This window comes from Oncorhynchus mykiss, chromosome 2 (genome assembly GCF_013265735.2).
Source record: "Oncorhynchus mykiss isolate Arlee chromosome 2, USDA_OmykA_1.1, whole genome shotgun sequence".
In the NCBI taxonomy this organism is placed as follows: Eukaryota; Metazoa; Chordata; class Actinopteri; order Salmoniformes; family Salmonidae; genus Oncorhynchus; species Oncorhynchus mykiss.
The window spans coordinates 66,892,950-66,919,975 of NC_048566.1; the positions used below are offsets into that span (position 1 = coordinate 66,892,950).

At 40.8% G+C, this 27,026-nt stretch overlaps 1 protein-coding gene across 1 annotated transcript in view; it reads left to right on the top strand.

The window, feature by feature from the left end:
• Nucleotides 1-7,067: 7,067 nt before the first annotated feature.
• LOC110494451 (zinc finger protein ZFPM1) overlaps nt 7,068-27,026 on the top strand; it is a 95,505-nt gene continuing 75,546 nt past the window's right edge. The window contains exon 1 of the mRNA XM_021569506.2: nt 7,068-7,518. Coding sequence (XP_021425181.2) covers nt 7,479-7,518 — 40 coding nt within the window. The 5' untranslated portion in view covers nt 7,068-7,478. The remainder of the gene's footprint in view (nt 7,519-27,026) is intronic.

The following is a 27,026-nucleotide window of genomic DNA, read 5'->3' on the forward strand; positions in this document are numbered from 1 at the left end:
CAAAACAACTGGGAACTCGGGAAAAATAGAGGTCAAATCATGACGTCAGTGATCTTTAGGTTGATCTGAAGGTCGGATCTTTAGGTCGGCCTGAATTCCCGAGTTGGAATTGCGAGTTGGATGAACGTTCAAATCGATTTTTCTCAGTCAGAGTTCCCACTTGATTTGAACGCATTGAAGTCAGAAGTTAGAGATTTCCGAGTTCCCAGTTGTATTGAACGCAGCAGGTTAGGAGAATTAACGTAACAGGATAGGAAAATTAGGTTAAGGTTAGGAAAAGGGTTAGGATTAGCTAAAACGCAAAAATATATATGACTTTTGACTTTAATTTGACAAAAATTTGATCCCATCTAGCCATGACCACATATCAGGCTTGTAAACGTGGAAGTTGTGGGCCTCCTGAGTGGCGCAGCGGTCTAAGGCACTGACTAGAGGCATCACTACAGACCTGGGTTCAATCCCAGTCTGTGTTGCAACCAGTATACCAATGAGCTAGCACATAAAAAATTGTAAAAGACTTGAGTCTCCCAAGTCATACACTGTTCTCTCTGCTACCGCACGGCAAGCAATACCAGAGTTGCAAGTCTAGGACCAAAAGGCTTCTACCCCCAAGCCATAAGACTGCGGAAAAATTAATAAAATGGCCACCTGGTCTATTTACATTGACTCTCCCCCCTTTTGTTTTTACACTGATGCTACTCGCTGATTATTATTTATGCATTCACTTTACAAATTACCTCGGCTAACCTGTACCCTGCACATTTACTCAGTACCGGTACCCCATGCATATAGCCTCATTATTGTCATGTAATTGTCTTGTGTTACTTTTAGATTTTTGTTTTGTTTAACATTAGTTTATTTGGTAAAAAATTTCTTAACTCTATTTCTTGAACTGCGTTGTTGGTTAAGGGCTTGTAAGTAAGCATTTCACAGTAAGGTGAAATACATGATGTATTTAGCGCATGTGACAAATAACATAACATTTGATTTGTTTCTATAATTGGCCCAGTGTTGTCCGGGTTAGGGGAGGGTTTGGCCTGCTGGGATGTCCTTGTCCCATCGCGCTCTAGCGAATCTTTGTAGCGGGCCAGGCTATTGTGAAGAGACCTGACATTTGGGGGCTATGCATGGTTGTCCGAGCTGTGTGCTAGCAGTTTAAATAGACACCTCGGTTCATTCAGCATGTCAACACTTACAAAAACAAGTCAATCTCTCCTCCACTTTGAGCCATGAGAGATTTACATACATATTATGCATATTATTCATGTTAGCTCTCCATGTACATTTAAGGGCCAGCCGTGCTTCCATGTTCTGAGCCAATTGTCATTTTTCAAGGTCCCTCTTTGTGGAACCTGACCACACAACTGAATCTAGGTGCGACTAAACTAGAGCCTGTAGGAACTGCCTTGTTGATAGTGTTGTTAAAAAGTCAGAGCAATGCTTTATTATGGACAGACTTCTCCCCATCTTAGCTACTGTTGTATCAACATGTTTTGACCACGACAGTTTACAATCCAGGGTTACTCCAAGCAATTTAGTCACCTCAACTTGCTCAATTTCCACATGATTCATTACAAGATTTAGATGAGGTTTAGGGTTTAGTGAATGATTTGTCCCAAATACAATGTGTTTCGTTTTTGAAACGTATTCCTTGCCACCCATTCTGAAACTAACTGCAGCTCTTTCATAAGTGTTGCAGTGATTTAACTTGCTGTAGTAGCTTATGTGTAGTGTTGAGTCATCCGGATACATAGACACACTGGCTTTACTCAATGCCAGTGGCATGTCATTAGTAAAGATTGAAAAAAGTAAGGGGCCTAGACAGCTGCCCTGGGGAATTCCGAATTCTACCTGGATTATGTTGGAGATGCTTCCATTAAAGAACACACTATGTGTTCTGTTAGACAGGTAACTCTATATCCAGAATATAGCAGGGGGTGTAAAGCCATAACACATAAGTTTTTCCATCAGCAGACTATGATCGATAATGTCAAAAGCAGTGCTGAAGTCTAACAAAACAGCCCCCACAATCTTTTTATCATCAATTTCTCTCAGTTAATCATCAGTTATTTGTGTAAGTGCTGTGCTTGTTGAATGTCCTTCCCTATAAGCATGCTGAAAGTCTGTTGTCAATTTGTTTACAGTAAAATAGCATTGTATCTGGTCAAACACAATTTTTTCCAAAAGTTTACGTAGAGTTGGTAACCGGCTGATTGGTCAGGTATTTGTCGTCGTTCAGGTTAGGGAGGGTTTGGACGGTAGGGATATCCTTGTCTCAGCACGGTGTTTCCTCCGACAAATTGGTGCGGCTGGCTTCCGGGTTGGAAGCGCGCAGTGTTAAGAAGCAGTGCGGTTTGGTTGGGTTGTGTTTTGGAGGACACATGGCTTTCGACCTTCATCTCTCCCGAGCCCGTACGTTGTAGCGATGAGACAAGATAGTACTAACAATTGGATACCACGAAAAGGGGGTAAAATTAAATAAAACATTTAATAATTATAAAAAGTGCCTATGTACCTTGTTCCATCTGACTGACAATCCACTGTCTCATCAGCCCAGCCAGGCAATTTATACATTTGATTTCCACTATAAAAACATTTAGACATTATCTCACATTTCTTTTAGACTAACATTTAGTTTTCAACAGCGGAGATTTGAATAAACCTTGCTGTCTGTCTCTCCGACATTTCCACCATTGTTTCAATATTCAAATTCGATCTCCAGCTATAACATATTGAGAGTCGGGATGAGACAGACAGGCAAGCAGCTTTTCTCAGCAAGTCAAAATCATGAATCCACATAATGGTTATGGATATACAAAGAAATATCAATAGAAAACAGGTCAAATGAAATAAAGTGCAGCTAGTTTCAGTATTTCCATGTTCAGTTTGAAGTAATTGTGTTAACTGTGTTGTTGGCTATAAGATGGGAAAATATTCTTATAACCTGTGTTTGCATGAAATACCCTGCTCATTGAAATTTGTGTACTGATTATATATAGCAAACAGTACATGATGAATGCTGATCACTGCAATCAACAGCTGCAGTGTTGCTGATTGGATTACCACATACCATAGAATAGGCTATGTGAAAGGTTACGAAGACAGAAGCCAGACACATAGAATTATTTGATTTGGCTGGATCATGGATGGTTGGCATGACAGAAAAGTAGGCAGATATTTTCTTATCTAAAATGTGGGTGAATCTTTGCTTCAGTATAGGCTACATTTCTCGTGCTCGTTATTGTGTTGTTTCACGCACGGGACTCGAGCCTGGATGGACTCACGCTTGGTAAAAACTTTAAAGCATATTGCACACTATAGTCCAAAATTAAGTTTTTCTGATCAGATCGACAATTTTTTTCTAATATATTTGTGTGGCAATACCATGCTATCTTTAGAGCACAGCATATTCCGCTATGTTTCCAGAGCGAAAGAGAAATTAGGCTACTAGGCTACTATCGGTAACAACCAAAATAAGATGGTCATACCATGTAACCCAATTGGTTTCGATGCTACAGACAAAAGTTTGCACATCAGGGTTTCCAATTTCACATAAGTCCACCATCAAACGGAGAAGACCATTGTGTTCGTGAGAGTCCCCCCTTTACGGTTTTCTTTCGAGATGCCTCCTGGTGCAGATGTGGAAGGCCGATGTAGGCGAATGCGGTGGATTAAGACTCAGCCCATGCAAAAAAAGATATCTCTAGTTTAAACTGCCGGATATTGACAGGGATTTTTTTTTAATGTTACTTACGCATGGGTGTGTCAATAGACTCTTTAAAGTGTTTAATCCTTATAAGTACTAAACACATACTATCATTAGAAAAGCTGATGCCACACCCACCTGTGTATTTCTATCATACTCACACACACACACACACACACACACACACACACACACACACACACACAAACAAACACACAAAATAGGAGTAACGTTATTACACAGTAATTAACATATGATATGACAAGATAACATTGTTTCAATAACAGCATTACTACACAAGTAGAAGAGCAATGTAATGTGAAGTGTTACCGACCGGTCTTTCCAGTATCATAAGGAATCAACAGATTCTCATGACTGTGGTAAATCCAAAAGGTAATGTTTGATCTTGTGTGTTCTGTATCTGTGAAAAACAATGACAAGATCTTTAAAGATTAGCATGATTAGTGAGTATCAGATTATCTGATGTAACACTTGTCTCAATTTCTGTACATCATCAAGACAAACTCACATGTTGATACAACATAACAGCTATCCTGCTGTTAGACACCAGCCTTTTTCTACTTGACAAGATTTTCACATTGTCACTAGATGGCAGCAGTGAATATGGCTTAAAAACTTGTCTTGTAAGCTATTGTTTTGGTTGTTGATTTGTACCCTCAATTTATGCCTTCTGGAGAAGTATTTTGTTACATATTCCTGGATGGTTTGTCAAATGTAAAACTATAGAAAAACAGATAAACAGATAAAATCCATACAAACTGCCTTTTTAAGTATTGAGAATACATATTGCACACTTGAGACTTTATGTTGCTAACAATCTATCACTTGGTTTTTACTTTGGTAGCATAAAAAGCGATGGGACTATTAAAGCCACACTCCTTAACATGTGCAAACCCTCAAAGAATTAGCAACAAAAATGTAAACAATGGAGAATATGCATCCCATGACATTTTCACATACAAATAGTACTTGATATATATGATACGTCTGCAGTTCTCAATGAATGATTTTTCAGGATCGTGCCACAAACATTATTTGTAGCTAATAATAACTACAGCATGCTTGGCACCCATCAGTTACCTAAAAACAAATAAATTAATTTGTCTTGAATTGCTTAAGTTTGTAGTAAAAATGCGGTGTTCCACATCACCTATGACATTGCATTTACATTGCACTAAAGAGGGTCACAAAAATACAAATCAAATACAATTTTATTGGTCACATACACATGGTTAGCAGATGTTAATGAGAGTCTAGCAAAATGCTTGTGCTTCTAGTTCCGACAGTGCAGTAATATCTAACAAGTAATCTAACAATTTCACAACAACTACCTAATACACACAAATCTTGAGGGGTGAAAAATAATGTACGCATAAATATGTGGATGAGTGATGACTGAGCGGCATAGGCAAGATGCAATAGATGGTATAAAATACAGTATATACATATGAGATGAGTAATGTAAGATATGTAAACATTATTAGTATAATAAGTGCCATTATTTAAAGTGACGAGTGATCCATTCATTAAAGTAGCCAATGATTCGAGTCTGTACGTAGGCAGCAGCCTCTCTGTGTTAGTGATCGCTGTTTAACAGTCTGATGACCTTGATTGATGTTTTTCAGTCTCTCTGTCCCAGCTTTGATGCACCTGTACTGACCTCGCCTACTGGATGTTAACAGGGTGAACAGGCAGTGGCTCGGGTGGTTGTTGTCCTTGATGATCTTTTTGGCCTTCCTGTGAAATCGGGTGCTGTAGGAGTCCTGGAGGGCAGGTAGTTTTCCGCCAGTTATGCGTTGTGCAGACCGCACCACCCTCTGGTGAGCCTTGCGGTTGAGGGTGGTGCAGTTGCCGTACCAGGCGGTGATACAGCCTGACAGGATGCTCTCAATTGTGCATCTGTAAAAGTTGCATCTGTGAGGGTTTCAGGTGAAAAGCCAAAATTCTTCCGCCTCCTGAGGTTGAAGAGGTGTGTACATTTGTGATGTGTACGCAGAGGAAATTAAAACGTTCCACCTTCTCCACTACTGTCCCGTCGATGTGGATAGGGGGGTGCTCCCTCTGCTGTTTCTTGAAGTTCACGATCATCTCCTTTGTTTTTTTTACAATGAGTGAGAGGTTGTTTTCCTGACACCACACTCCGAGTGCCCTGTCTTGTCGTTGTTGGTAATCAAGCCCACTACTGTTGTGTCACCTGCAAACATGATGATTGAGTTGGAGACGTGCATGGCCACGCAGTCATGGGTGAACAGGGAGTACAGGAGGGGGCTGAGCATGCACCCTTGTGGGGCCCCAGTGTTGAGCATCAGCGAAGTGGAGATGTTGTTTCCTATCTTCACCACCTGGAGGCGGCCCGATCAGAAAGTCCAGGACCCAAATGCACAGGGCGGGGTTGAGACCCAGGGCCTCAAGCTTAATGATGAGCTTGAAGGGTACTATGGTGTTGAATGCTGAGCTGTAGTCAATGAACAGCATTCTTACATAGGTATTCCTCTTGTCCAGATGGGATAGGGCAGTGTGCAGTGTGATGGCGATTGCATCGTCTGTGTACATGTTGGGGTGGTATGCAAACTGAAGTGGGTCTAAGGTGGCAGGTAGTGGAGGTGGAGGTGATACGATCCTTGACTAGTCTCTCAAAGAACTTTATGATGACAGAAGTGAGCTTTACGGGGTGATAGTCATTTAGTTCAGTTATCTTTGCCTTCTTGGGTACAGGAACAATGGTGGCCATCTTGAAGCACATGGGGACAGCAGACTGGGATAGGTAGAGATTGAATATGCTCGTAAACACACCAACCAGCGGGTCTGCGCATGTTCTGAGTACGAAACTAGGGACGCCGTCTGGGCCAGCAGCCTTGCGAGGGTCAACATGTTTAAATGTCTTACTCGGGTAGGCCACGGAGAAGGAGAGGGGGGACCCGCAGTCCTTGGCACTGTATTATCCTAAAATACTTTCCTTATGCAAGGTTTCCCATGTCTTAATTTCTCATCAACTTCAATATTATCATAACTGTCTTTTATCTTGTAGGCAAATTACAAGGGATGGACTAATAGCCTTATAGTTTGTACATTATAAAGATAGGCTACAGATTTGCTGTGAATCATAGGCTACTATTGCCAGATTATGCAATTATAAATGCCAGAATAATTTCAGTTTTTGATAAACCTTCCAGATAAACCTAGATAAGTTAAGATAAACAGTCAAAATAAACGTAATAAATGGATAAAATCTAAGTAGGTATACAATCAAGGATTTGGGGGCCAACTGTTGACGCCCATCATCGAGACGCTACATCTACGTCAGACGCAGGTGGCGTTAGAGGGGCGTGTCATGTCTCCATATCAGCTGTACTGTTTAGTGTCATGCTCGCGCTCCATTGATACTGGCTGCCTGTACTAGAGCGTGGAGCGGACTAGGGAAAAACATAAAGGAAAAACGAAAACAATCAAGCGGCAACATTTAATACAATAATGATAGCGACACAACTGCAGGCACTGGCATCCCTTCGGTGACAGTCAAGACATCACAAGGAAGAGGAGGAAGAGCTAGGAGAAGACCGCACATCTGGGAAGACATTTAAAAGTAACTAAAGCTTACTTGACCACAGGTAGTTATCGCGCGTCAAATAATATCAAAGTGCAGGTCATGCGGATATCTCCGGGTGGAGATCGAGCTGTGTTTCATTGCTAGTAGAGGTCTTCTTGGGAAGAAGATCACTTCTTTTCAGCTGAACAAGAACAGGATAAAGCCATGTCCCGAAGGAAGCAGAGCAAACCCCGGCAGATCAAACGTAAGAACAAATAAGTTCACATTTATCTTTAAAGCGGCAATCAGCTGTTGAAACAATAACAAAGCGAGTTCCCCGCTACTGTTTCGCTAAACAACAGGGATGGGGCTGGATAAATGTAACCACTCTCAAGGAGCTATGGATGCAAGGAGGGGTCACCATGTTGTAACCATGTTTTGAGGCTATACAGCATTTGTTTACAAGTACTTTGTTTACAAACATTGGAATATCTCAAAACCATCTTATATTTCGGGTTCTGATCAAATCAAATTTGATTTGTCACATACACATGGTTAGCAGCTGTTAATGCCAGTGTGGCGAAATGCTTGTGTTTCTAGTTCCGACAATGATGTAATAACCAACGAGTAATCTAACATAACAATTTCACAACAACTACCTTATACACACAAGTGTAAAGGGATGAAGAATATGTACATAACGATATATGAATGAATGATGGTACAGAACGGCATAGGCAAGATGCAGTAGATGGTATCGAGTACAGTAAATACATATGAGATGAGTAATGTAGGGTATGTAAACATATAAAAGTGGCATTGTTTAAAGTGGCTAGTGATACATGTATTACATAAAGATGGCAAGATGCAGTAGATGGTATAGAGTACAGTATATATACATATGAGATGAGTAATGTAGGGTATGTACAGTGATGGTATGTACAGTGATGGGGTACAAGTGTTGAACTAATCTCATGAGGCATGTATAAGTTATATTCTTCAAGAATCAATGGGTAAATATTGATTTTTAAGTCAACAAAATGTATGTAGCTACTGCAGATTTCCCCTTTAAGTGTCATTGTGCAGTTGTGAGTGTGATATATATATATACACACTTTGACAGGTGTTGACAGGTTTGTGAAATTCAGCAGTGACCAAAATAATATTTCTAGCATTTACCTGCAAACCTAATTTAAAAATGTTATTATGTAACAATATATTTTAAGGATTTTGTGAAAATGTGCATAGTTTTTTCATTTTGTGTAGGGTAGCCAACAGTTTTACTGATAGCCTAGGCTACTGACACAAACCAATTTTAAAATATAGTCAGCTAGCATAACATTGAGCTCGTAGGCTAGCCTACTATTATAAATGCTAAATAGGCCATACTATAGCATATATATTCAAAATTATTTCAAAATAATGTCATGTTTTATTTTAAATGTGATGTAAAGCACATCTCACTCAGTGGCAAGCAACATCTGCAGGCTTTCCAGCTCAACTCTCCACAGTGAGTGTGCAATAAATTATTAAACAATGTGAAACATCATAGAGTGAAAGCTATTATTCATTTAGATCTAGGCTAGGTTACATTTGAAAAATGGTTAATGCGGTCTATCGCGGGAGGTTTAAACGTTGTGTTACCTAATTAGTTAGGGCCATTTAGCCTAACTTGCAGTCTCTCTTTACTTCATTTACAGTTGCTGTAGGCTTAATAAAAAGTTGAATTTGCTCTTTTAAAAACGTTTTGTCCATTGGCAACTGAACTGAAACAGTGGTTTCCTGTTTAATTCTGTTGTGGAAACGTCACTGTTCTCTGAAAAAGGCGATGTGAACACAGATATACAGCGATCCGATCTCAGACGAGATAAAGATTAAAATTTGATCTTTTTTTTATTTGTTTTCTGTCTGAGGCTGCACTGAGGCTGACGTTGCATTTTCCCCAGGCTTTACTGTTCTTTTTCCAGAGATGGGACACCAGATAGCGCGCCTAGCTGATCTTGCCTGCTGATAGTGGGTTACAATAGGATATTTTTTCATCTATCCTTTTAACTCTAATGCATAGGCTTCCATTTAAAATTGTTTTTATTTTGGTCTGGTGCTTGGTCTCCTTGCTTGACAAGTTCTTCCTGTTTACAAATTGTGTGAAGGTTTGCATGATTATGCAGTTAATGAAAATATTAATAATATTTACTCTCTCTCTCACACACACCCTCACTTACTGACTACTGCTGAGAAGTTGTTTTTCTCTGTTGCCATGCGCTGTTTCAGTTCTTCATCCAGAAGAGATGCCTTGGTCTGATAAACACAGTAGCAATATCTTGGAGGTTGAGTTTGGAAGGGCTGCTCAAAAATAAAGCAGAAAGCGACTCTTGAAAAGGAAAGAGAAATCACATAAGGTAACATTAGTATATGTTAGGCACTGTGTTTAAAGTGCTCATAAAAAGCTTCTAGTAAAAGGCACACCATTGGGCGTTCATGCCAATGGCCCAAATCTACTCCAAATAGGATCTGCAACATGCCATCATCAAAGCAGCCACTGGAAAAGGCTCTTTGACTATAAGTCAAATCCTCTTCATGTTATGTTGTTGATGTTCTGTAGGCTAGCTAGTTGTAATTTAAATAATACAAAAAAAACAATATTTGTTATTTCCTTTTCATAGTGGTCTATCAATAGTGTTCTATCAACTGATCACACATCAGTCTCACGTGGAATGTGGATATAGTCCAGACCCTGGAAAGGATGTATGCGTCTCAGGGTTGTCATAGCCTTTGTCTTTATCAGTTCTTACACCATCATGCTTCCCCGGCCTCTTGACGGTGCACAGAGAAACAAGTCCCATGATTCTCTTGTGCCTTGGCAGACATTTTAATGGAGGAGGAGTGTTGATAAAGACTTGGGGTTGGATTACTTCCACAATATTGTTCCATAAGCATCACAAGCTTGCTTCTTCGTACCAGCCTGTATTTTATGTTATGGTTATAGCACATTTGCTGGAATGATGGTAACAGCATTTGGAATGATGGTCCAACAACAAATGTTGTGTCCAGCATTACGGAAGCTGAAAGCCTAAATTCAGGTTAGATATTTGTCTGCTTCTTTTGTGCGTCATTTTCCCAACGGTGAAGATCTCTCAAACTGATTATCCATCCCTCCTTGATGGAAAGATATGCATGCAACCCATTGCATCCGGATCCCAGGGCTTTTATTTTGGCGGTTGAGATGGGAGACAGGATAAGCAGGGCGGCGATCGCTCTCCGATATTATGAGCATGAGACAGATGAAGGCGATTGGGATGGAGCTTGCATTATAATTACATTCGGCTGCTGCATTCTCATCTTTGTTGTGTTTGTGTTGTTGTTTGGGACTAGCTGGGGGTATCTCTAGATACTTTAAAAAGTGGGAGAAGAGGATAAGACCAGAAACAGGGATGGTAGGTCTGATAAGGCAACAACAAAAAGAGCCTGGAATACAGACATGGTAGATGGATGTATTGTAGGTTTAAAAGCAGGCAGCTTCCCCTCTGAGATGTGCAGGGCTGATAAGGCCGCCTGCTGATCACTGGTAGATAAGCTCAGGCAGATCCACAGATACAGCTGCAACTCTCTCTGCAGCTCTGCCCTCATGACATCACGGGTAAAGCTCAGAGGTCACCATGAATAATGCATGGCCTCCTATAGAAACCATGATGCCATGTCTATAGGTTCAGCCACCTCTGAATTACCCATTGACCTTATCTCTTCAGACCATGGAAGTTTCTTTATGCATCAACTTTTTAATTTAGATTTTATATTTGTAACATTTGTATGGATGATTGTAACCCTTTTCTATATTATCTGACATACTTTTAACTTTCTGGTTCACATGACAGTTTCATAGTTATACAATTGAAACATTGATCCAATCTTCCCAAGCCAGTACCAAAGAAAACCACTGTGTCAGACAAACACACACACTCATAAACCCATATGCCCATATATACACACAGCGCCTTGGTGGCTTTCTCTTGTGTGTTTTTCCTTATTTGTTCTGCTTTTAGCTCGATGTGAACTTTTGATAAGCCCTGGGGGCCGATCTCCGGTGCAGATAGAGATTGCCAAGTATGATTAGAGTTGTTATCAGCACAGAGCAGGCAGGAGCTAAGACTCCACTGCAATAGCAAAGCGACACGTAGGAGCAGCAAGGCCTGGACCCTGGCAATCAGTTCCACCGTTAATGTGATTAATGTTGTTGTATAATTAGATGATAGGTGTGAATGCATTTCTCTCCCTCCCTCATTCAACCTCATCTTTTTCCCCGCCCCATTTTTTTTCCTAACAAGCATTGTAGATGATTAATTTAATTAAAACTAATACCACATATTACTCAGTGTAGATTCCATGTAAGATACCATTGAGATGCAGGGAAATTTGTGTTCATCGATGATTATCTTGAATGTGTTTTTTGGGGGGGCGAAAAATCAAGAGCATAACTTCATACTGCTAAAAGGGGGGGGGGGGGGGGGGGGGGGGGGGATTAGAGAAAAGTACAGCATCAGCATAATGCTTAAAGTTGTTGATTTTTCTACATATTAGATGACAGATTAAGTTGGAATTGAGATGGTTTTAAATAGTCTGTTCAGTTTGAGAACATTATTTTTAGGGATTTGCTCATTTTGTTGGTGTGTTGTGTGTATCAGTTTATTTTGCACTTATGTTATGGTCTATAGAGCTGATGACTGTGAACAGTGTTATTGGAATGGGTGAGTGGTCTGTTAGTGGAGGGAAGTTGGCAGGGTTACAGAGGAAATGTTGCCTGTTTGGTGTGTGGATGAGTTATTACACCTTCCTGCTATTTACTCTGGGGACCGTGTAGCGTGAATTGTGATGCTCTGCTCTTTGGCCCCCCTGGAGCCATTGTAAACGGTTTCACCTCTGACCTCTGAGGCAAGAACCGCCTATAAAGAGAGAATACTTACTTAAAGGCCCAGTGCAGTCAAAAACTTTAGACATTTCTGTGTTTTTATACAATATATATAAAATATAATGTATATATTACATACAGTACCAGTCAAAAGTTTGGACACACCTACTCATTCAAGGGTTTTTCTTTATTTTTACTATTTTCTACATTGTAAAATAATAGTAAAGACATCAAAACTATGAAATAACACATGGAATCATGTAGTAACCAAAAAAGTGTTAAATGAATCAAAATATATTTTAGATTATTTAAGGTTCCCACCATTTGCCTTGATGATGGCTTTGCACACTCTTGGCATTCTTTCAACCAGCTTCATGAGGTAGTCATCTGGAATGCATTTTAATTAACAGCTTTCTTGAAAAGTTAATTTGTGGAATTTCTTTCCTCCTTAATGCGATTGAGCCAATCAATTGTGTTGTGACAAAGTAGGGGTGGTATACAGAAGATAGCCTTATCTGGTAAACGACCAAGTCCATATTATGGCTAGAACAGCTCAAAAAAGCAAAGAGAAACGACAGTCCTTCATTACTTTAAGACATGAAGATCAGTCAATCAGGAAAACTCATCCCAAACCATCTCAATTGGGTTGAGCTCGTCCAGGTCATCTGATGCAGCACTCCATCACTCTCCTTTTTGGTCAAATAGCCCTTACACAGCCTGGAGGTGTGTTGTGTCATTGTCCTGTTGAAAAACAAAAGATAGTCCCGCTAAGCGCAAACCAAATGGGATGGCGTATCGCTGAAGAATGCTGTGGTTGTGATTAGGGATGCACGATATATCGGTGAACATATGGGAATCGGATGATTATTAGCTAAAAATGCCAACATCGGTATCGGCCCGATGTCTAGTTTAATGCCGATGTGCAAAACTGATGTCAAAGCTGACGTGCATACCTATATAATGTAGATGACGTAATGACGCCACATAAAATGTTGCACTACACGTGCAACATAGCATTACTAACCTAGCCCACAATATCTTCTGTGTGGTTCGAGCAGTCAACAAGTCGAGCAGTCATTTGAAAGAGTAAGAACATTTCAGTGAGACAATTCAAAGGCAAAATCCATTAAAGCCAAGATAATAGAATTCATTGCCCTTGACAATCAACTGTTTTCTGTCGTGGGTGATGTTGGCTTTCGCCGACTGGTCAAGCACCGGTACAGACTATCAAGTGCGCTGTTTTTCAGATGTTGCCCTACCGGAGTTACTGCTATTAGCTTCACGACATGCATACTATAGAACGCCGTTTGGGTCTTTGCGTTTAAAAAAATATACAGTAGCACTGTCAAAGCTGTACAAAATGTCTGCAAACACCGGCCATGAACGATGTGTTTACAATACCGCATTGGTAATAAAGCATAATTTGTTCGACCGCAACTTCTGGGGTAGCTAGCTTTAGCTTCGTACCTAGCTAGCACCAATACAACCAGCCTGAAAACAGTAGAAACTGCAGTAATTTTCATTAATCTTAGCAATGATTTAGGAATCCTTGTGAGTAAGTATTAGCTAGGTTGCCACTTGTTGTTCACCAATTGAAATTAAACGTCAGTTCATGAAAACAAATAGCTATCCAGCTACTTAACCCTGTTTCCCAAAGCTAACGTTATAAACAGCCAGCTAGCTTCATCTGGCTAGTGAGGCTCGACCGGACCATGTTATGTGTTGTGAAGCTAGCAACAATAAGGATTAGGCACAATAGTGGAATTTCAGTTTGCCTTCAAAATAAAAGTATGTAATGGACAGTGATGCAAATGAATACAAATAGTAGAATTATGCCATACTTTTATTTTGAAGGCTAACCGCAAAGCCCACTATTATGGCCAATCCTTATTATGGCTAGCTTCACATAGATGGGTCCGACCACCATTAATCAAATAAGAACTGTCTTAATTTATAAGGTTATTTTAGACGATGACACCTAGCTATATAGTTGGCTAGCTAACTAGAGCTACTGAAACAGATGTCGTTTTGCTATGTTTTTGGGGAAGAACATTGTTTGCATCCATGAGCTCGCTAACTAGCTTTTTTTATGACCAGCGAGACAACTTTACCAGCATCATAGTATACATATCGATGGATCGTTGTGACACATGAAATAGGAGTGATTGTGTAATAACTACGTAAAAAAATGTGTGAATGCGTTAAATTATTATGTGACGTGCAGTCATATTCTGATCCTGATTGGTCAACAAGCTTATTTGACACGTCAAATAGTATTACTTGACGCATATATTTTATGACACGCAAAGACCCAAGCGGTGTTCCATAGAAATCCTGGTTGAGAATGAAACGACTGAAGAAATTAATAAATCCTCTTCAGTCTACCCCCTACTTTTTCGAACATTCTGTTAAAAATTCTGTTAAAAATCGCTACTCATGCCAGGAATATAGTATATGCATATGATTAGTATGTGTGGATAGAAAACACTCTGAAGTTTCTAAAACTGGTTAAATCACGGCTGTGACTATAACAGAGTGTGTGTTTCATCGAAAAGCGCAAGAAAAACTGGTCACTGAAAACTGAAAAAAATATCCATGCGCCACTTGCATGTATTGTTTAAGGGACACCAAATTAAATGGGGCCGAGATTGCAATTCCTTCAGCTTCCACACGATGTCGCCAGTCTTGTTTCCTGGGAGTTATTTCTTGGTCAAACAAAGGAGAGAGATTCCATTCCATCCGGTCTCCGACAGGACGTCTTGGAAGAGAGATTTCCCAAACATGATTTGAAGACTTGGAGCTATTGAATACACCGCCCCGTGTTCAATTTGATAGATTATTAACGTTTACTAATACCTAAAGTTGGATTACAAAAGTATTTCGAAGTGTTTTGTGAAAGTTTATCATCGTCTTTTTTAATTTAAAAAAATGACGCTGCGTTTTGAAACAGTGTTTTTTTCTGAATCACACAGTTTCCATAGATGGATATTTTGGGTATATATGGACCGATTTAATCGAAAAAAAGACCCAATAGTGATGTTTATGGGGCATATAGGAGTGCCAACAAAGAAGCTCGTCAAAGGTAATGAATGTTTTATATTTTATTTCTGCTATTTGTGTAGCGCCGGCTACGCTAATTCTTTTGTTTACGTCGCCTTCAGGTATTTTGGGGTGTTGCATGCTATCAGATAATAGCTTCTCATGCTTTCGCCGAAAAGCATTTTAAAAATCTGTTGGCTAGATTCACAACGAGTGTAGCTTTAATTCAATACCCTGCATGTGTGTTTTAATGAACGTTTGAGTTTTAACGAGTACATTTAGCGTAGCGCATTTGCATTTCCAGGTGTCTAGATGAGACATCTGCGTCTCAGGTAGGAGCAAGAAGTTTAACAATGAAACAGCGCAGCAAGTAAGTGAAATAAATAGTTTTTGATTATGTTTTACTGGTAATGGGGACATAAGTAAATGCCAACCAAATTTTTGGGGGGTCAGTGTGTGTGTGTGTGTGTGTGAACTTTATTTAACTAGGCAAGTCAGTTGAGAACAAATTCTTATTTACAATGACGGCCTACCCCGGCCAAACCCAGACGACGCTGAGCCAATTGTGCGCCAATCACTGCCAGATGTGAGACAGCCTGGATTTGAACCAGGGACTGTAGTGACACCTCTTGCACTGAGATGCGGTGCCTTAGACCGCTGCGTCCATGTGTGTTAACTATTTAACTGTACTAGAATGCTTCAAAGGCCACTAATATTTTAAACATTGGTTATCGGTATCAGTGTCTTTTTTTTGGCAAGGAAAATATCAAGTATCGGCCAAAAATGTAATATCGGTGCATCACTCGAGATGTCTGTTACATGAACTCTGTGAAGCATTTATGTGGGCTGCAATTTCTGAGGCTGGTAACTCTAATGAACTTATCTTCTGCAGCAGAGGTAACTCTTTGTCTTCCTTTCCTGTGGCGGTCCTCATGATAGCCAGTTTCATCATAGCGCTTGATGGTTTTTGCAACTGTACTTGAAGTAACTTTGAAAGTTCTTGAAATGTTCCTGATTGACTGACCTTAGTCATGATGGACTGTTGTTTCGCTTTGCTTATTTGAGCTGTTCTTTCCATAATATGGACTTGGTCTTTTACCATTTATTTTTTGTTTATCACCACTACCTTGTCAGAACACAATCGATTGGCTCAAATGCATTAAGAAGGAAAGAAACGCCACAAATTAACTTTTTTTTATCTCATGAAGCTGGTTGAGATGATGATCATTCCATATGTGTTAGTTTTGATGTCTTCAGTATTATCCTACAGTGTAGTAAAAATAAAGGTGTGTTCAAACTTTTGACTGGTACTCTGTGATATAATATATATATATATATATATATATATATCAGTGCCTTGCGAAAGTATTCGGGCCCCTTGAACTTTGCGACCTTTTGCCACATTTCAGGCTTCAAACATAAAGATATAAAACTGTATTTTTTTGTGAAGAATCAACAACAAGTGGGACACAATCATGAAGTGGAACGACATTTATTGGATATTTCAAACTTTTTTAACAAATCAAAAACTGAAAAATTGGGCGTGCAAAATTATTCAGCCCCCTTAAGTTAATACTTTGTAGCGCCACCTTTTGCTGCGATTACAGCTGTAAGTCGCTTGGGGTATGTCTCTATCAGTTTTGCACATCGAAAGACTGAATTTTTTTCCCATTCCTCCTTGCAAAACAGCTCGAGCTCAGTGAGGTTGGAAGGAGAGCATTTGTGAACAGCAGTTTTCAGTTCTTTCCACAGATTCTCAATTGGATTCAGGTCTGGACTTTGACTTGGCCATTCTAACACCTGGATATGTTTAATTTTGAACCATTCCATTGTAGATTTTGCTTTATGTTTTGGATCATTGTCTTGTTGGAAGTCAAATCTCTGTCCCAGTCTCAGGTCTTTTGCAGACTCCATCAGGTTTTCTTCCAGAATGGTCCTGTATTTGGCTCCATCCATCTTCCCATCAATTTTAACCATCTTCCCTGTCCCTGCTGAAGAAAAGCAGGCCCAAACCATGATTCTGCCACCACCACGTTTGACAGTGGGGATGGTGTGTTCAGCTGTGTTGCTTTTACGCCAAACATAACGTTTTGCATTGTTGCCAAAAAGTTAAATTTTGGTTTCATCTGACCAGAGCACCTTCTTCCACATGTTTGGTGTGTCTCCCAGGTGGCTTGTGGCAAACTTTAAAGACACTTTTTATGGATATCTTTAAGAAATGGCTTTCTTCTTGCCACTCTTCCATAAAGGCCAGATTTGTGCAATATACGACTGATTGTTGTCCTATGGACAGAGTCTCCCACCTCAGCTCTAGATCTCTGCAGTTCATCCAGAGTGATCATGGGCCTCTTGGCTGCATCTCTGATCAGTCTTCTCCTTGAATGAGCTGAAAGTTTAGAGGGACGGACAGGTCTTGGTAGATTTGCAGTGGTCTGATACTCCTTCCATTTCAATATTATCGTTTGCACAGTGCTCCTTGGGATTTTTAAAGCTTGGGAAATCTTTTTGTATCCAAATCCGGCTTTAAACTTCTTCACAACAGTATCTCGGACCTGCCTGGTGTGTTCCTTGTTCTTCATGATGCTCTCTGCGCTTTTGACGGACCTCTGAGACTATCACAGTGCAGGTGCATTTATACGGAGACTTGATTACACACAGGTGGATTGTATTTATCATCATTAGTCATTTAGGTCAACATTGGATCATTCAGAGATCCTCACTGAACTTCTGGAGGGAGTTTGCTGCACTGAAAGTAAAGGGGCTGAATAATTTTGCACGCCCAATTTTTCAGTTTGTGATTGGTTAAAAAAGTTTGAAATATCCAATAAATGTCGTTCCACTTCATGATTGTGTCCCACTTGTTGTTGATTCTTCACAAAAAAATACAGTTTTATATCTTTATGTTTGAAGCCTGAAATGTGGCAAAAGGTCGCAAAGTTCAAGGGGGCCGAATACTTTCGCAAGGCACTGTATTTATATACACATACACAGTGGGGAAAAAAAGTATTTAGTCAGCCACCAATTGTGCAAGTTCTCCAACTTTAAAAAGATGAGGCCTGTAATTTTCATCATAGGTACACTTCATCTATGACAGACAAAATGAGGTTAAAAAATCCAGCAAATCCCATTGTATAATTTTTAATGAATTTATTTGCAAATTATGGTGGAAAATAAGTATTTGGTCAATAACAAAAGTTTATCTCAATACTTTGTTATATACCCTTTGTTGGCAATGACAGAGGTGAAGACTTACAGAAAACATTTGATAAGGTTTTCACACACTGTTGCTTGTATTTTGGCCCATTCCTTCATGCAGATCTCCTCTAGAGCAGTGGTGTTTTGGGGCTGTTGCTGGGCAACACGGACTTTCAACTCCCTCCAAAGATTTTCTATGGGGTTGAGATCTGGAGACTGGCTAGGCCACTCCAGGACCTTGAAATGCTTCTTACGAAGCCACTCCTTCGTTGCCCAGGCAGTATGTTTGGGATCATTGTCATGCTGAAAGATCCAGCCACGTTTCATCTTCAATACCCTTGCTGATGGAAGGAAAATCTCACGATACATGGCCCCATTCATTCTTCCTTTACACGGATCAGTCGTCCTGGTCCCTTTGCAGAAAAACAGCCCCAAAGCATGATGTTTCCACCCCCATGCTTCACAGTAGGTATGGTGTTCTTTGGATACAACTCAGCATTCTTTGTCCTCCAAACACGACGAGTTGAGTTTTTACCAAAAAGCTATATTTTGGTTTCATCTGACCATATGACATTCTCCCAAACTTCTTCTGGATCATCCAAATGCTCTCTAGCAAACTTCAGACGGGCCTGGATATGTACTGGCTTAAGCAGGGGGACACGTCTGGCACTGCAGGATTTGAGTCCCTGGCGGCGTAGTGTGTTACTAATGGTAGGCTTTGTTACTTTGGTCCCAGCTCTCTGCAGGTCATTCACTAGGTCCCCCCGCGTGGTTCTGGGATTTTTGCTCACCGTTCTTGTGATCATTTTGACCCCACGGGGTGTGATCTTGCGTGGAGCCCCAGATCGAGGGAGATTATCAGTGGTCTTGTATGTCTTCCATTTCCTAATGATTGCTCCCACAGTTGATTTCTTCAAACCAAGCTGCTTACCTATTGCAGATTGTCTTCCCAGCCTGGTGCAGGTCTACAATTTTGTTTTTGGTGTCCTTTGACAGCTCTTTGGTCTTGGCCATAGTGGAGTTTGGATTGTGACTGTTTGAGGTTGTGGACAGGTGTCTTTTATACTGATAACAAGTTCAAACAGGTGCCATTAATACAGGTAACGAGTGGAGGACAGAGGAGCCTATTAAAGAAGAAGTTACAGGTCTGTGAGAGCCAGAAATCTTGCTTGTTTGTAGGTGACCAAATACTTATTTTCCACCATAATTTGCAAATAAATTCATTAAAATTCATACAATGTGATTTTCTGGATTTCTTTTCTCATTTTGTCTGTCATAGTTGAAGTGTACCTATGATGAAGCCTCTCATCTTTTTAAATGGGAGAATTTGAACAATTGGTGGCTGACTAAATACTTTTTTGCCCCACTGTATGCATGTATGTACAGTGCCTTGCGAAAGTATTCGGCCCCCTTGAACTTTGCGACCTTTTGCCACATTTCATGCTTCAAACAAAGATATAAAACTGTATTTTTTTGTGAAGAATCAACAACAAGTGGGACACAATCATGAAGTGGAACGACATTTATTGGATATTTCAAACTTTTTTAACAAATCAAAAACTGAAAAATTGGGCGTGCAAAATTATTCAGCCCCTTTACTTTCAGTGCAGCAAACTCTCTCCAGAAGTTCAGTGAGGATCTCTGAATGATCCAATGTTGACCTAAATGACTAATGATGATAAATACAATCCACCTGTGTGTATTCAAGTCTCCGTATAAATGCACCTGCACTGTGATAGTCTCAGAGGTCCGTTAAAAGCGCAGAGAGCATCATGAAGAACAAGGAACACACCAGGCAGGTCCGAGATACTGTTGTGAAGAAGTTTAAAGCCGGATTTGGATACAAAAAGATTTCCCAAGCTTTAAACATCCCAAGGAGCACTGTGCAAGCGATAATATTGAAATGGAAGGAGTATCAGACCACTGCAAATCTACCAAGACCTGGCCGTCCCTCTAAACTTTCAGCTCATACAAGGAGAAGACTGATCAGAGATACAGCCAAGAGGCCCATGATCACTGGATGAACTGCAGAGATCTACAGCTGAGGTGGGAGACTCTGTCCATAGGACAACAATCAGTCGTATATTGCACAAATCTGGCCTTTATTGAAGAGTGGCAAGAAGAAAGCCATTTCTTAAAGATATCCATAAAAAGTGTTGTTTAAAGTTTGCCACAAGCCACCTGGGAGACACACCAAACATGTGGAAGAAGGTGCTCTGGTCAGATGAAACCAAAATTGATTTTTTTCAACAATGCAAAATGTTATGTTTGGTGTAAAAGCAACACAGCTGAACACACCATCCCCACTGTCAAACATGGTGGTGGCAGCATCATGGTTTGGGCCTGCTTTTCTTCAGCAGGGACAGGGAAGATGGTTAAAATTGATGGGAAGATGAATGGAGCCAAATACAGGACCATTCTGGAATAAAACCTGATGGAGTCTGCAAAAGACCTGAGACTGGGACGGAGATTTGTCTTCCAACAAGACAATGATGCAAAACATAAAGCAAAATATACAATGGAATGGTTCAAAAATAAACATATCCAGGTGTTAGAATGGCCAAGTCAAAGTCCAGACCTGAATCCAATCGAGAATCTGTGGAAAGAACTGAAAACTGCTGTTCACAAATGCTCTCCATCCAACCTCACTGAGCTCGAGCTGTTTTGCAAGGAGGAATGGGAAAAAATGTCAGTCTCTCGATGTGCAAAACTGATAGAGACATACCCCAAGCGACTTACAGCTGTAATCGCAGCAAAAGGTGGCGCTACACAGTATTAACTTAAGGGGGCTGAATAATTTTGCACGCCCAATTTTTCAGTTTTTGATTTGTTAAAAAAGTTTGAAATATCCAATAAATGTCATTCCACTTCATGATTGTGTCCCACTTGTTGTTGATTCTTCACAAAAAAATACAGTTTTATCTTTATGTTTGAAGCCTGAAATGTGGCAAAAGGTCGCAAAGTTCAAGGGGGCCGAATACTTTCGCAAGGCACTGTATATATATATATATGAGTTAAAGTTTTGAACAATTACATTTCTTACAAATTTGAGAGCGACAACCTTAGAGAGGAATGCTATTTATGTTACACTGCTGCTCTTCCAAGTCAAAGTCAAAGTAAGCTTTCGGTTTTATTAAATTAGTGCCACCGGTGCTCACCGGTGTAAATGCTAAACTTGTTGCTGTACACTGTACTGTGTGATTATACACATGGATTGTCGGTTTACTTACTCCCTTTAATTCTAGTAGCTATCTTGACTATGGCATTGGCTAATATGGTGTCAATGATGTAGGCTGTGTAGTGGTTAATGTTAGCAGTTATGGTATGAAGGTTTGGCTTGAAGAGGTTATCAGGGGTGTATTAATTCCGCCAATTCTGTTGCAATTTATTTTTTTAAACGGAATGAAACGGGGATGGACCTACCTGAATTTGTCCTATAGAAACTGTAGTTTTTGTTCCATTTTGCAACTTTTTGCACTAATAACTACACCCGAGATCACCTTGATGCAGCTAGAGCGTGCAAGCCAGCAGCATATCACCCTGAATCCCACTGCTGGCTTACTTCTGTAGCTAAGCAGGGTTGGTCCTGGTCAGTCTCTAGATGGGAGAACAGATGCTGCTGGAAGTGGTGTTGGAGAGCCAGTAAGAGGCACCCTTTCCTCGGGTCTAAAAAAATATATCCCAATGCTTCAGGGCAGTGATTGGAGACGTTGCCCTCTAGGGTGCCGTCTTTCAGATGGGACTCTCTGTGGTCACTAAAGAGTCCATGGCACTTATCGTAAGAGTAGGGGTGTTAACTCTGTTGTCCTGGCTAAATTCCCAATCTGGACTTCATACCATCATGGCCACCTAATCATCCCCAACTTACAATTGGCTCATTCAGTCACTCATGACAATTTTTAGGGCCTTCCTCTGACATGGCCTGGTATAGAGGTCCTGAATGGCAGGGAGCTTGGCCCCAGTGATGTACTGAGCCGTATGCAAGATGTTCTCAATGGTGCAACTGTATAACTTTTTGAGGATCTGAGGGCCCATGCCAAATCGTTGTTGAGCCCTCTTCACGACTGTGTTGGTGTGTTTGGACCATGATAGGTCCTTAGTGATTGGACACTGAGGAACTTGAACCTCCACTAAAGCCCCCTCGATATGAATGGGGGCGTGCGCCACCATCAGCTCCTTTGTCTTGCCTACTTTGAGGGAGAGGTTGTCCTGGCAACGCACTGCCAGGTCTCTGACCTCCTCGCTGTAGGCTGTCTCGTCGTCGTCGGTGATCAGGCCTTCCACCATTGTGTTGTGAGCTAACTTAATGATGTTGTTGGAGTCGTGTGCAGCAACGCAGTCGTGGAGGAACAGGCAGTACAGGAGGGGGCTAAGCACAGACCCCTGAGGGGCTCCTGTGTTGAGGGTCAGCATGGCAGATGTGTTGTTGTCTACCCTCACAACCTGGGGGCGTCCCATCAAAGTCCAGTATACAATTGCAGAGGGAGGTGTTTAATCCCAGGGTCCTTAACTTAGTGATGAGCTTGGAGGGCAGTATGGTTTTGAATGCTGAGCTGTAGTCAACAGCATTCTCACGCAGGTGTTCCTTTTGTCCAGGTGGGAAAGGGCAATGTGGTGTGCAATAGAGATTGCGTGATCTGTTGGAGTAGGTCCAGGGTGTCGGAATGATGGTGTTGATGTGAGCCTTTCAAAGCATTTCATGGCTACAGATGTGAGTGATAAAATAGTCATTTAGAAAGGTTACCTTGTCGTTCTTGGGCACAGGGTGTTCTGCTTGAAACTTGGGTATTACAGACAGGATCAGGAAGAGGTTAAAAATGTCAGTGAAGACACTTTCTAACTGGTAAGCGCATGCTCCGAGTACGCATCCTGGTATTTCGTCTGGCCCTGCGGCCTTGTGAATGTTGCCCTGTTTAAAGTTCTTACTCGCATCAGCTACCGAGAGCGTGATCACACCGTCGTCCGGTACAGCTGGTGATCTCATGCATACTTCGGTGTTGCGAGCATAGAAGGTGTTATGTAGCTTGTCTGGTAGGCTCGCGCCACTGGACAACTCGGCTGGGTTTTCCTTTGTATTCCGTGATAGTTTGCAAGTTCTGCAACATTTGACGAGCGTCAGTGCCGGTGTAGTAGCATTCAATTTTGGTCCTGTCTTGACACTTTGCCTGTTTGATGGTTCGTCGGAGGGTGTAGCGGTATTTCTTAAAACGTCACACACACATACATTTACATTCCTTCACACTCTTCACATAAGCTGCTGCTACTCTGTTTATCTATGCATAGTCACCTGCATGTTATTAATACCTCAATTACCTCGACTAACCTGTACCCCGGCACATTGACTCGGTACCCCTTGTATAGAGCCTCTTTATTTACATTTTATTGTGTTACTGTTTTTCTTTAGTTTATTTAGCACATTTCTTACTTACATTTTAAAACACTGTTGTTGGTCAACTTCTTCGGGATCGATGTCCCATCCAGCATCTTCACAAGGTACTTTGCTGTTGTTCTGGGATTGATTTGCACTTTTCGCACCAAAGTACATTAATCTCTAGGAAATAGAACACATCTCCTTCCTGAGCGTTATGACAGCTGCGTAGTCCCATGGAGTTTATACTTGCGTACTATTGTTTGTACAGATTAACGTGGTACCTTCAGGCATTTGGAGGTTCAAATTGCTCCCAAGGATGAAACAGACTTGTGGAGGTCTACAATTCTTTTTCTGAGGTCTTGACTGATTTCTTTTGATTTTTCCCATGATGTCAAGCAAAGAGGCACTGAGTTTGAAGGTGGGCCTTGAAATACATCCACAGGTACACCTCCAATTGACTCAAATTATGTCAATTAGCCTATCAGAAGCTTCTAAAGCCATGACATCCCTTTCTGGAATTTTCCAAGATGTTTAAAGGCACAGTCAACTTAGTGTATGTAAACTTCTGACCCACTGGAATTGTAATACAGGGAATTATAAGTAATCTGTCTGTAAACAGTTGTTGGACAAATTACTTGTGTCATGCATAAAGTAGATGTAACCGACTTGCCAAACCTATAGTTTGTAAACAAGAAATTTGTGGAGTGGATGTAAACTTCAGACTTTAACTGTATATCCACAGTAAAAGGAGTCCTATATCGACATAACCTGAAAGGCCTCCCAGCAAGGAAGAAGCTACTGCTCCAAAACTGCCATAAAAAAGCCAGACTACGGTTTGCAGCTGCACATGGGGACAAAGATCGTACGTTTCGGAGAAATGTCATCTGGTCTGATGAAACAAAATATAATCGTTATGTTTGGAGAAAAAAGGGGGAGGCTAGCAAGCCGAAGAACACCATCTCAATCGTGGAGCACGGCGGTGGCTGCATCATGTTGTGGGGGTGGTTTGCTGCAAGATGGACTGGTGTACTTCACAAAATAGATGGCATCATGAGGGAGGAAAATTATGTGTAATTAAAATTACATCTCAAGACATCAGTCAGGAAGTTAAAGCTTGGTCGCAAATGGGCCTTTCAAATGGACAATGACCCCTAGCATACTTCCAAAGTTGTGGCAAAATGGCTTAAGGACAACAAAGTCAATGTATTTGAGTGGCCATCACAAAGCCCTGACCTCATCCTATTTGTGGTGTGGTATATCCTATAAGCGTGTGTGAGCAAGGAGGCCTACAAACCTGACTCAGTTACACCAGCCCTGTCAGGAGGAATGGGCCAAAATTCACCCAACTTATTGTAGGTGAATTTACCCAAAACGTTTGACCGAAGTTAAACAATTGAAAGGCAATGCTACCAAATACTAATTGAGTGTATATAAACTTCTGACCCACTGGGAATGTGATGAAGAAATAGAAAGCTGAAATAAATTATTCTCTCCTATTATTCTGACATTTCACATTCTTAAAATAAAGTAGTGATCCTAACTGACCAAAGACAGTGGATTTTTACTTGGATTAAATGTCAGCAATTGTGAAAAACTGAGTTTTTAAATGTATTTGGCTAAGGTGTATGTACACTTCCGACTTCAACTGTATATGCTTACCCAGAGAGCGAGTTTGTAAGGACGTGTATAGGAGATGCTGTACCCACTGTGACTTAAAACCTTCCCTAACCAGAAACCATGGATTGATGGCAGCATTCGTGCATTCGTCAATTGTGAAAAACGGACTTTAAATGTATTTGGCTAATGTGTATGTAAACTTACGACTTCAACTGTCACTGTGGGGACTACGTCGTCAATGCTCTTATTAATGAAGCCATTGACTGAAGTGGTAAACTCCTCAATGCCATCGGATGAATGCCGGAACATACAGGGCATTCGGAAAGTATTCGAAGCCCTTGACTTTTTTCACATTTTGTTACAGCCTTATTCTAAAATGTATTAAAAATATATATCTCTCATCAATCTACACACAATTCCCCATAATGACAAAGCAAAAAGCAAGTTTTTAGGAATTTTTGCTAATTTATAAAAACATTTTTTTTTGTGAAATATCACATTTACTTAAGTATTCAGACCCTGTACTCAGTACTTTGTTGAAGCACCCTTGGCAGTGGTTACAGCCTCAAGTCTGCATTGGTATGACGCTACAAGCTTGGCACACCTGTATTTGGGGGGTTTCTTCCATTCTCTGCAGATCCTCTCAAGCTCTGTCAGGTTGGATGGTGAGCGTTGCTGCAAAGCTATTTTCAGGCCTCCAGAGATGTTCGATTGGGTTCAAGTCCGGGCTCTGGCTGGTCCACTCAAGGACATTCAGAGACTTTTTCCAAAGACACTCCTGCGTTGTCTTGGCTGTGTGTTTAGGGTCAATTGTCCTGTTGGAAGGTGAACCTTCGCCCCATTCTGAGTTCCGCTTAGCATCCGCTTCATCGCACCCGTACGTCCTGTTGGAGTTTTTCTTGTAAGCAGGAATTAAGAGGATGGAATTATGGTCAGATTTGCTAAATGGATGGCGAGCGTTGTATGCGTCTCTGTGTGTAGAGGTGATCTAGAGTTTTTTATTTTATTTGCCTCAGTTTGCACAGGAGACATGTTGGTAGAAATTAGGTTTCCCTGCGTTAAAATCCTCAGCCATTAGGAGTGCCGCATCTAGTTGACCATTTTTCTTGTTTGCTTATGGCCTTTTACAGCTTGTTGAGTGTGGTCTTAGTGCGAGCATCAGTTTGTGGTGGTAAATAGACAGCTACAAAAAATGTTGATGGAAAGTCTCTTGGTAGATAGTGTGGTCCTTGAGGCTTCCTTAATTTTCACGATCATCGTAGTGAGGAGACCAAAGCGCAGCGTGATGTGAATACATACTTTTAATGTAAGACGAATGAACACGAAGTACACTAAACAAACAAACAAAATAACAAAATGAACGTGACCGCTATCAACACTGAGTGCAAACATGCAACATCACATAGACAATCACCCAGAAATTACCCAAGGAATATGGCTGCCTAAATATGGTTCCCAATCAGAGACAACGATAAACAGCTGCCTCTAATTGAGAACCAATCTAGGCAACCATAGACATACAAAACACCTAGACTAGTAAACAACCCCATAAACATACAAAAACCCTAGACAGGACAAAAACACAACAAACCACCCCTTGTCACACCCTGACCTAACCAAAATAATAAAGAAAACAAAGATAACTAAG